This window comes from Chiloscyllium punctatum, chromosome 11 (genome assembly GCF_047496795.1).
Source record: "Chiloscyllium punctatum isolate Juve2018m chromosome 11, sChiPun1.3, whole genome shotgun sequence".
In the NCBI taxonomy this organism is placed as follows: Eukaryota; Metazoa; Chordata; class Chondrichthyes; order Orectolobiformes; family Hemiscylliidae; genus Chiloscyllium; species Chiloscyllium punctatum.
Window position 1 is genome coordinate 92,019,040 of NC_092749.1, and position 12,745 is coordinate 92,031,784.

The following is a 12,745-nucleotide window of genomic DNA, read 5'->3' on the forward strand; positions in this document are numbered from 1 at the left end:
GCTTAGGCTACGTGCAAGTTTAGATCAGAGATGCCTTCAAGAATATTAAATGGTACACATTACCTTGGAATGAGAACTATTAAGAATTTTAATTAAATGTGCATCAATATACTATTTCCTACTTTTACACTGATGTAAACTCTAACACCAAACTACTACATAATGTTTAAAACTCTACATCCTGAGTTTCATACAAAATCTAAAACTCAAATCAACATAGTTAGCTAGACGACAGACAGTCATTCAATTATAAGTCATCAAGGACCTTTAACATTTATTGGAAACCTTAAAGGATTACCTTTAAGCTTAAATGCATTTCCAACACAACTGTGAGCACAGACCAACTGCAATCTCCAGACAATCTAATTTCAATATGTAATTTGGCAACTAATTGAATAATTAGAAGCCTTACCAGATCTATGAACAACGTAAAAGTGGATTCTGTTTACATTAACTTTCATAGCTGACATGGGAGGTCTAATATCCAGCTTTACATGCAGCTGCAGAGTTATCAGTGACTGCAAAAAAAAGTCACTGCCTGAAATTTCAGAAGAGGATGTGATTTAGCTTTTCAGCCTGATCAGCTAAGTGTTTGACTTTAAGACATACACAACTTCTAAATTTTTTTTTGTAAATCTATAATAGTAGCGTGAAGGATTTTTTAAAAATAATGTTTACACTGAGATGGGTCTCTTGATTGACTTTTAATATTAAGGATTGGTATTAGGTTATCCTGGAGCAGTGTTTTTGAGAAAAGTGTGCTGCGTTTGTTTTTAGATAATTTCTGGATCTGTATATTGTTAAAGGGGGAGAAATGGCTTTTGGTAGGGGGATATTCTCTTCCCGTCAGATGTGGGAGGTCAAGGAGAATTTGAATGTTCCTGGACACTATGTCTACAGGAAGTGTGCTTGGTTGCGAATCCTATCAGACCACATGGATTGGTTAGAGTGGCATTTAGAGGCAATGAGGAGATAAAAGAACAAGTGGGCATGATGGATAGCAGATGGAACCATCAGGAAAATGGAGACACTGAAGATACAGTCAGGTTGATGGTTGACCTCCAGGAATGGTAGGAGAGGTAGCAGATAGTGTAGGAGTCTCCTGTGATTTTCCTCAACTCAAATAGGCATATTTTTTTGGATCCTGTAGGAAAGGATGGTTTCTCAGGAGAGTATAGCGCTGACAGCCAGGTTTCTGGTACTGTGATTGGCTGTACTGTAACTAGGGGTCTGTCAGGTTCCAACTGATAAACTGTAATAGGGGACCTTTGAGTCTGGGGCAGATGTTTCTGTGCCATCAGCAAGGCATCAGAATGGTGCACTGCTTCCTTGGTGCCAGGGTCAAGAATGTCTCATAGAGAATGCAGAATATTCTGAAAGGGGAGAGTGACCAGCAGACAGTTGTGCCTGTTGGTACTAATAACATAGGTAGGGAAAGGGATGAGGGTCTGCAGAGAGAATGTAGGAAATCAGGCAGCACGTTAAAAAGTAGGACCTCAGGAGTAATATCTTTACTACTACCAGTGTCACATGCTAGTGACAGCAGGTATGGGAGGATACAGCAGATGAACAAATGACTGAGGAGTTGGTGCAGAGGGAAAGGATTCACAGTTTTGGACTATTGGAATGTCTTCAGGGGTAGAAATGATCTGGAAGAGGGACAGGTTCCACGTGAATTGAAAGGGGACCAATATCCTTGTTTGGAGATTTGCTGTGGTTGGGGGAGTGTTCTAAACTTGTTTTTGGGTGGGGGTAGGAGCTGCCAGAGGAGGTGGTAGAGGCAGGTGCAATTGCAACATTTAGGAGTCATATAAATAGGAAGGATTTAGAGCAATAAAGGTAAAAAGCTGGCAAATGGAATTAGGTCAGATTAGGATATTTGATTGGCATAAACAAGTTGGGCCGATTGGCCTATTTATGTTCTATATGACTAACTTTCCTGGAAATCATACTGGATACTTTAAACAAACAAAATTCTTCATATTTAAGTTGCAAATTTTGTCAAAATTTGTGTAAAACTGAAATATCATCTTACGTAAACTGGGTTGTTAAAGGCATCAATGCAAAGAAAAACAGAATACTGATGTGGATGATGATTATAATTACCAAAATCCCTCATTCCAAGGAAGTGCCAATTAGTTCAGCTTACGAAGCCATCCTCGTAACATTTGGTGTCATATTTGAGCCACAGAAGATCTTCTAAACACATGTTTACACCATCTTGAAAACTATCTACTTCCAGTTCCATAACAAAGCTCAATTTCTCCTGTTTCAATCAAGAGCTGCAGAAATTATCAATATCTTTGCTACCTAACTTTCACTATTCGTACACATTTCTGGCTGGTTTCCCCACATTCTACCCTCTATAAATGTGAGGTCATCCAAAACTTTTTTACTTCTGAGCCAAATCCACCTCTTTGGTCAAAGGTCCTGGACTCAAGCAATATAACCAATTTAAAATTCTCATTCTCATTTTCAAAGCCATCTATGGATCTATAATCTCTTTCAGCGCCACAATAATCATCACCACCGCCATCAATTTAGAGGGGCCTGGAAAGTTACAAAATACCCTTGACCTCTCTCTATTGTATTCTTCTTTTAAGACACTCAACGCAAACTCTCCAACCAAGGTTTTCTGTCACAGCATCACATGTGCTCAATGTCATACAATTTGTGTTCCGATAAAATTCCTTAGAACATCTTACTACATTAAAAATTACAACTTAAGTACCAACTGTTGCTGTTATCTCGGTTATATTTGTTTTAAGTATACTAGCTGTTACTGATTACATTTATGCCTGTCCTATTTCTAATTATGTTCCTGCCACATGCAAATACACAAAGAGAAATCAGATAGCCTTAAGTTCCATCCATCTCCCTTACAACATAGCCTGCTCAGGGCTATTGCCAAATTAATCTTTAAAGGTAATTATCTCTCATTTGAAAATCCGTTTTGTACAAAGAAGTGGGTTTGAATGCTTTTAAGCCAATTTTGTTTATAAACCAATTTAGCTCCAACTCTCAAAAACAAAATATTTCAACAGAATACCATATCTGCAAGCATAGATTTTCTGTTGTCAGATCTCCAGCTAAGAAAGACCTGCTATTTTATGATCCTGCCTGCTATCTCTGAAGTCAACATGATTCCAATCTTTAAGGGCAAATTATTCCTTTAGTTGTATTTATTCAAATTTCTACATTCTAAATTTAAATTTTTTAAATCTAAAAATTACAAAAGAGAACACATGAATTTGAATTTCACAACACTGCCCTTAAATATGGAGGACAAAATTGCACCACAGTACTCCAGGTATGGTCTCACCAAAGCCCCATACAATTCTGTTAAGACTTCTTTATTCCGGTACTCCAATCCCTTTGCAATGAAGGCTAACATACAATTTGCATTCCCAATTGCTTGCTACACCTGTATACTAACGTATGGTCTCACCAAAGCACCGTACAATTGTGCTAAGATTTCTTTCTTCCTGTATTTCAATCCCTTTGCAATGAATGGAAACAAAAAAATTGCCTTCCCATTTGCTTGCTGCACCTGCATACTAACAGGGATGCATCCAAGAATCTTTGGACATCAACATTTAGAAATTTTACACCAATTAAAAATAGAAGCAGAATAGTTTCTATGACCAAGTAAATAACTGCGCATTTCCACACGGTTTATTCCATCTACCAACTTGTCACACAATTATATCTGTTTCCAGTATATTCCATCGAGCTTTGAATAATTTGCAAGCTTACATACATTACTCTGTCCCTTCAAAGTTATTAATGTAGACTGTAAATAGCACAGGCTCCAGCACTAACTCTTGCAGCAGTCCACGAGTTACAGTTTGTCCACTTGAAAAATGCCTTGTTTATGTCTACTTTCTGCTTCCTGTTCATTAACCAATCCTCTGTTTATCGATTTCCCTGATTCCGTTTAGGTAGGTTGGTTTCGATCGGTACTCTGGGGTATTTATTACATTAAAATATTCTATATAAAAGATAAATTGTGTTGGACATGCACACAAAAGGGAAAGAGCACAACTACAATAGAACTACAGTACCTCTAAGCTCAACTGTATACGAGTCATCAAAATGTGTCTGACACATTAAAAAGGTAAAGACCTCTTTTCAACTTAATTGTTAAAAACTTTAGTACATGCAGGTACAAGCACATGCATAATACAGTATTACCCCTTAAAGACAGATGTTACACAAAGAATTGCAAGAAACAAAGTACATACCTGAGATAACTGCCAAAATATGCAACTATGTTTGAGTGTTTACAGTCTTTCATCATAATGATCTCCTGCTGTACAATAGCAAAGTCTTCACCTACAGAGGAAAAATTTTGCTTAAATAACAGGTAGACAAATCGACTTGGACAAATTAACATTTATTGCAGGGAGAGTCAGCAAGAAGTGAAAACATTCTAGACAGGAGATAGAAATGTAGAACGGTTACAGCATTGAAGGTGGCTATTTCACCTGTCATGTTTGAGATGGCTCGGTGAAGGAGCAATGTATTTGGAGCCACTCTTTCGACAGCACCATGCACATTCTATCCTCTCATAATAATCCAGATCTCTCTAGAATCTGTCTCCATCACACTCTCACGGGGGGCGTGCTCCCGATCCTAACCACCTGCTTTGTGGAAAAGCTTTTTCCTTGTGTCACCATTATTTTTATGTCTATTATCTTAAGATGAGTCATAGAGATGTACAGCATGGAAACACTCTTCAGTCTAATCCATCCATGCCGACCAGATATCCCAACCCAATCTAGTCCCACCTGCCAGCACCCGGCCCATATCCCTCCAAACCCTTCCTATTCATATACCCACCCAAGTGCCTTTTAAATGTTGCAATTGTACCAGCCTCCACCACTTCCTCTGGCAGCTCATTCCATACACGTACCACCCTCTGCATGAAAAAGTTACCCCTTAGGTCTCGTTTATATCTTTCCCCTCTCACCCTAAACCTATGCCCTCTAGTTCTGGACTCCCCGACCCCAAAGAAAAGACTTTGCCTATTTACCCTATCCATGCCCCTCATAAGTTTGTAAACCTCTATAAGGTCATCCCTCAGCCTCCGACGCTCCAGGGAAAACAGCCCCAGCCTGTTCTGCCTCTCCCCATAGCTCAAATCCTCCAATCTTGGCAACATCCTTGTAAATCTTTTCTGAACTCTTTCAAGTTTCACACATCTTTCTGATAGGAAGGAGACCAGAACTGCACACAATATGCCAAAAGTGGCCAAACCAATGTCGTGTACAGTCGCAACATGACCTCCCAAGTCCTGTACTCTGACCAATAAAGGAAAGCATATCAAACGCCGCCTTCACTATCCTACCTGCAACTCCACTTTCAAGGAGCTATGAACCTGCACTCCGAGGTCTATTTGTTCAGCAACACTCTCTAGTACCTTACTGTTAAGTGTATAAGTCCTGCTAAGATTTGCTTTCCCAAAACGCAGAACCTCGCATTTATCTGAATTAAACTCCATCTGCCACTTCTCGGCCCATTAGCCCATCTGAACAAGATCTGAAGTAATCTTCTTCACTGTCCACTACACCTCCAATTTTGGTCTCATCTGCAAACTTACTAACTGTACCACTTATGCTCGTATCCAAATCATTTTTGTAAACGACAAAAAGTAGAGGACCCAGCACCGATCCTTGTGGCACTCCACTGGTCACAGGCCTCCAGCCTGAAAAACAACCCTCACCACCACTCTCCGTCTTCTACGTTTGAGCCACTTCTGTGCCCAAATGGCTAGTTCTCCCTGCATTCCGTGAGATCTAACCTTGCTAACCAGTCTCCCATGGGGAACCTTGTCGAACGCCTTACTGAAGTCCATATAGATCATATCTACCACTCTGCTCTCATCAATCCTCTTTGTTACTTCCTCAAAAAACTCAATCAAGTTTGTGAGACATGATTTCCCATGCACAAAGCCATGTTGACTATCCCTAATCAGTCCTTGCCTTTCCAAATATATGTACATCCTGTCCCTCAGGATTCCCTCCAACAACTTGCCCAACACCAACATCAGACTCACTGGTCTATAGTTCCCTGGCTTCTCCTCACTACCCTTCTTAAACAGTGACACCATGTTAGCCAACCTCCAGTCTTCCGGCACTTCACCTGTGACTATCGATGATACAAATATCTCAGCAAGAGGCCCAGCAATCACTTCCCTAGCTTCCTACAGAGTTCTATGGTAAACCTGATCAGGTCCTGGAGATTTATCCACCTTTATGCATTTCAAGACATCCAGCACTTCCTCCTCTGTAATATGGACATTTTGCAAGGTGTCACCATCTATTTCGCCACTTTCTGTATCTTCCATATCCTTTTCCACAAAATACACGTTTAGTATCTGCCCCATCTCCTGTGGCTCCACACAAAGGCCGCCTTGCTGATCTTTGAGGGGCCCTATTCTCTCCCTAGTTACCCTTTTGTCCTTTATGTATTTGTTAAAAACTCTTTAGATTCTCCTTAATTCTATTTGCCAAAGCTATGTCCTTTTTTTGCTCTCCTGATTTCCCTCTTAAGTATACTTCTACTGCCTTTATACTCTAAGGATTCACTTGATCTATCTTGTGTATACCTTACATATGTTTCCTTCTTTTTCTTAACCAAACCCTCAATTTCTTTAGTCATCCAGCATTCCCTATACCTACCTGCCTTCCCTTTCACCCTGACAGGAATATACTTTCTCTGAATTCTCATTATCTCATTTCTGAAGGCTTCCCATTTTCCAGCCGTCCCTTTACTTGCGAACATCTGCCCCCAATCAGCTTTTGAAAATTCTTGCCTAATACCATCAAAATTGGCTTTCCTCCGATTTAGAACTTCAACTTTTAGATCTGGTCTATCCTTTTCCATCCCTATTTAAAATCTAATAGAATTGTGGTTGCTGGCCCCAAAGTGCTCCCCCACTGACACCTCAGTTGCCTGCTCTGCCTTATTTGCCAAGAGGAGGTCAAGTTTTGCACTTTCTCTAGCAGTTACATCCACGTACTGAATCAGAAAATTGTCTTGTACACACTTAACAAATTCCTCTCCATCCAAACCCTTATCAGTATGGCAGCCCCTGTCTATATTTGGAAAGTTAAAATCCCCTACCATAACCACCCTATTATTCTTACAGATAGCTGAGATCTCCTTACAAGTTTGTTTCTCAATTTCCCGCTGACTATTAGGGGGTCTATAATACAATCCCAATAAGGTGATCATCCCTTTCTTATTTCTCAGCTCCACCCAAATAACTTCTCTGGATATATTTCCAGGTTAAATCTTCAATCATTGGTTCTCGATCCCTCTGCCACTGGTGACAGTTTTCCCAAATCTATCCTGTCCAGACCCTTCCTGATTTTGAATACTTCCCTTCAATCACTTCTTAACCTTCACTTTTCAAAAGACAATAGTGCCAACATCTCCAATCAAACCATCCAACTGAATCGCTCATCCCTGGAACCATTCACCAGAATCTTTCCCATACCCTTGAGAGCCTTCACATCATTACTAAATGTGCAGTGGATTTTGTATACTATAGTAGCTACTCAAAAACAAAAAACACTGACAAGCAGTTCACATATGAAACAGCAATCTATTTGTCTCTCCACAAATGCTAGTTGATCTGGCTGCTGTGACAAATCAATTAATTTCCAACAATTACATTTTGGTTTTGGTTTTTAAATGTATTAACTTTTTTTTGCTATGTTTGTTATGTTGGTTGTCATTTTCTAATTTAAATACTGCGGTGTCCAAGAAACGAATGTTTTCCTTGTGTGTTGTGGCTTTAAGTTTAATGGAGTGATGATAACTGAAATGGTGGGTAAGTTGATGAATGCTAATTCTGCTCTTATAGGAGTCCAAAATACCCTATAGATTAATACAAATACTGAAAGCATCCTTACTATATCACTGTATCACCCCATAAATGAGTCAACAAAATTGAAAAAAAAAGCCCCTGAAAATCAAAATGCAGCCTTTAAGAAAAACTCAAAAGACCCATTAGAAAAAAATATTTTGATGCTTGAACAGAGCATCCTGAAAGTACTTATTCGTTCTCAATTCCTTCAGAACAAAAATTAAGACTGACAGTCTAAGACACACATTTCAGCATTCTTCATAATGCTAAACATGGATTAGTTTCCATTTGACAGCATCTTTGCACATATCAATCAAGGACAAAAAAAATGAAATGACAAGTCTTCAATTTTTTTACCCATTTTGAAAGCAACATTATTTATTAGGCTGACTGTCCTTATACTGTATTTCCTCATCACATTCACCCTTCATTTCCCTGTACCATATTTGGAATTCTCGTATCCCAGGAAATATTTTATGTACGTCACATTACTAATTTCAGTTTATTTTCCCTCTCAAATATTATACACTGCTTAAATGGAATGAAAAGGCTTCATTTCTATTGCTGCTTTCACACAATAGAACTGTGAAACATTGCTGGCATTTATATTTTCATCTGCATAGCCATGGGAAGGGAAAAGAGACTTAAGTCTGATTGTCTTTGTTTCACTTCTTTGAAAGTATTCAGGCGCAGGCCGACAGATCCAAATGTTTATCATGCTTCAGGGATAAGTAGTTGATCACTCAACATTCCAAACAATTTTCTGTTCAGTAGATGGTTTACATCGTTGCACAATGCAATGCTGTTGCCACTTTGCTTTTGGTCCATTGAAGCAGTCTCTGCAAACATCTCTAACTCTTTCAGCTTGTCTGGTTTATACATTGAAACAATCATAGTCAATCTCACGAAGCATTTTGCAATGTCATGGAACATTTGGCTAAACCCCTCAAAAGAACAGTACTAAGAATAGACCTTTCCAACCTGCCAAGACAATTAAACCAAGCAGACAAATTCTTCATGAAATCGTAGTTCAATTAAGAGATGACTAAAGAAAACATGAAATAGAAGCAAAAGTAGAGGCTGTTCCACCATTCAACATCATGACTATTTCATCTGTGCTTCGATTTCCACATTCCCATTTACCTCCAAATAACCCTAAAATCCCCTGACCAATTATATTCTATCCACTTAAATCTTATAAATATTAAATGACTCACCTCCACCACTATCTGAGGCTAAGAGTTCAAGAATCTCATAACTCTCAGAAAAAGTTCTTATCTCTATCCTGAAAGGGTAAACCTAATTTTAAAGCCATGACCCCTGATTCTGGACTGACCTATAAAAAGGAAACATCCTTTGCACATTGCAATTGTCAAGACCATTTGAGGATCTTATTCACTTCAAGTCAGCCTTCTCTATTCAAAACGGCAATGAAACCAAGTCTCAACACAACCCACTTTTTCCAGGTACCAATTTAGTAATTTTGATGAACAGAAGCCCCCTCAACAACCTCTCAAACTTCCCTGGATATGGGGAGGAACATTACACCCTTGTTCAAACATGCAGAAAGCAATAAAACTAAGACTCACTTTTCCCTACAAGTGCATTAACTTTCACCTGCTTTTGTCTTGTCTAATTAATTAGCAACTTCTGACATGCTTTCTGATTCAACCTATGCTTACTCCAGCATTATCACATGCTAATTTGTTGCAGTGCATCATTCTTACAAGTGAGAAAACAGACATGGTTCCAATCCCCAAACCATTGGGCACAGTACTTCCTCCCACCACAATACAACGTCAATCAGCACCCATTACTTTCTATTTTCTAAACTAGAAGTTTCTACCATGCACCCAGAATGTACCCACATTGCCACAGCTCTCATCTTAACTAATTGTCTGAATGAAAATTAAGGGTTGAGGAGATACTGAAAAAATGAGAGCTGGGTGCCACCACACACATATAGGAGTCATCCCTTATCCAACCTCTACATTTTTAGGTGGCTCAGTGAGGAGTCTTTCAACTTAAAAGTTCTGTCACTTTAGCGTTGAACCAGTTACAAGACAGTGTACAGTTTCACAGAGATACCACCGGATGACAGGAAAGTAATCATTCCTTGGAATACAAATTCAATGGAAAGGGCTCTGGTGGAACAGTGGGAGAGTTCCTACCTATGGAGCAGAAGACCTGGGTTCAGGTTCCATTTTATCCTGAAGTGAGTAATAACATCTGAGGAAGGTGATTAGCAAGTACCTATTTACAACAACAGAACAACAAAATGAAAGTGGCTAGTCCTGATAGGATAAGGATTGGCAACAAAGTGATGGCCAAAAGAAAAACTGACAAAGCATTAAAAGAGGTGAAGGAACACTCCACCCTGGGATAACAGAAGCAGCAACACAATCAGTGCACTCTAACCCAGGAAAGTCACATCTAGTAAAATCCTTGGTTCGGAATACAGTGCAACAAAAGCACCATCCCGGAAGAAGCCAACCCAACTGCAACAACAATCTGGTGAAAAAGTATGACAATCATTTCATCTTAAAATAATTCAAGAGTTCATAGGAACACACCCTAGAATCAGGTCTTGCAGAGATGTTTAGATTGTTATATTGCATAATTTAAATGGTTTTAAAAGTTGCCTCAATATGCATAGTGCGAAAGTCATTAAATGATCTGTTTTGACCTTGGGACATGCAGCTGAAGGCAAAGCAAACTGCTGATTTCAGGGACACAGAATATCTGGGCAGGAGGAAACAATTGCCATTTATCTGCCCTGGACATCCTGTTGCAGGTAGGGAACCGTCACTATCTCTGAATTTGAGGTGTCAACTAGAAAACATTCCTATCTGGTTCATCAACATGTACATTCTGACCCTAAAAGACAAACTGCTAACAGTTTTCCCACAGCTATCATTGCTGGAATGGACCTGGCCAATCATTCAACTGTGTCACTGATGCAGCTCGGTGCCCTGGCAGCACAAACAGCAATCTAAAAACTACATCCAGATTCCTGATGGAATCATTAAAACACATCAAGCTGCACAGCATCTTCAGCAGATCTACAGATGGTGAACATGACTAGTCAAGGTCAAACAGGTCCATCCATTTGAGGATAGATTTCTTACTTCTGTCCTGGACAGAGTGGCCAACACCAAGCCAGAGACCAGTGCCTCCTACTGACCAAGTGTCACTTACAGGAGAACACAAGAATAGCAGGGAACACAGAAGCTTAGATATTAAAATGCCAATCTCAAAATGAGAAACTCTAGGGACTACAAAATGTTAGAGAATCATGTCCACACCATAATAGTTAAAAGTTAATTAAGGTGAATATCAACAGGGTCTGCATTCTTAAAAACAAAGCATTTACAAGACATGAGGGAGACAAGTATAAAAACTATCCAGATTCCAGAAAAACATTCTGAATTTGTTTGTGCTACAGTTAATTGGGTCAAAATTAAACACGGTCTGTAAGGGAAGAAGAACTAGGAAGTCAGTCTTTGTTTTTGCCTTGGAAGCGAAAGTTCCAAGGTTAGCTTCCAGTCCAATGCTCAGTGTTTCTTCTTCCAAAAGGTACACAGTCTGGTCTGTGATCATGATTTGGAGATGCTGGTGTTGGACTGGGGTGTACAAAATTAAAAATCACAACACCAGGTTATAGTCCAACAGATGGAGGATGACAAAAAATTCTGGCTGTAAGAGCTGCTCCTTTTTTTGACGTACTTTAGATGCTGGAGGTGATTTCCTCAAATTCCAGGAACAGCAATTACTGTTTTATATGCTGTTGCATGGTTTTGGAACTTTGGAGGCATTTGGATGGGTATACGAATAGGAAGGGTTTGGAGAGATAGGAGTCGGGTGCTGGCAGGTGGGACTAGATTGGGTTGGGATATCTGGTCAGCATGGACAAGTTGGACCGAAGGGTCTGTTTCCATGCTGTACATCTCTATGACTCTGATGAAGGAGTAGCGCTCCGAAAGCCAGTGCTTCCAATTAAGCCTGTTGGACTATAACCTGGTGTTGTGTGATTTTTAACTTGGTCTGTGATCAGCAGCCTGAAGGAAGTCGATGCTTGTCCTTTAGAGTCAGAAGGTACATTCTAATGAACCAGACAGGAGTGCTTTCTTACTTTGCATCTGCTAACCACCACCTCAAAATCAGAGATGGTGATACTGCCTTCCTGCAACAGAATGTCCACGGCAGATAAATGGCAATTGTTTCCTCCTGGCCAGATATTCTCAAGTGTTCCTGCAGAATCAGCGGTTTGCTTTGACTTCAGCAGGGTGCACCAAGGTCAAAACAGAGCATTTAATGGCTTTCACGCTATGCATATTGAGGCAACTTTTAAAGACATTTAAATTATGCAATATAATAATCTAAATGTCTCTGCAAGACCTGATTCCGGGGTGTGTTCTTGCATTTACAAACTTTTGGAGTCCACAGATTCCCAGTGCTTCCTGTCTTCTATCACAGATCTCAAATTACAGTACACAACAGAATGTAGACAAACTGCTAACTCTGGGCAAGCTGACAGGGCATCAAATTCAATATGAGTAAAACAAAGTGATTGTTTGCCTGCCTGTTTGTAAGTGAAGAGAGTGCAATGGGATGAGCACATAGTTGCTGAAAGGAAAAGATTATGCTGCTGGCCAGCAGAGTATCAGAACCATAAGAAAAGGCATCATCATCCTCATTGAGGGAAGGCATCACAGACGGAAACAGACAGACACAGAGACAACAGTGGTTCATTAATCAAGAAAAGATAGGTCAGCATCCTATAGGATGCCACCAACTCAGAGGCACAACTCTCCAGACACTGCCCCCACCCCACTATTACCTTGGAGAAAAAGCTGTCATGGTGAAAAT

General features: G+C 39.8%; 1 protein-coding gene across 6 annotated transcripts in view; it reads right to left on the reverse strand.

The window, feature by feature from the left end:
- The window catches only part of LOC140483193 (mitogen-activated protein kinase kinase kinase kinase 3), a 308,564-nt gene that overhangs the window by 198,816 nt on the left and 97,003 nt on the right, over positions 1–12,745 (reverse strand). For all 6 annotated transcript variants that reach the window (XM_072581251.1, XM_072581249.1, XM_072581248.1 and 3 more), the window contains exon 3: positions 4,245–4,335. In XM_072581251.1, coding sequence (XP_072437352.1) covers positions 4,245–4,335 — 91 coding nt within the window. The remainder of the gene's footprint in view (positions 1–4,244; positions 4,336–12,745) is intronic.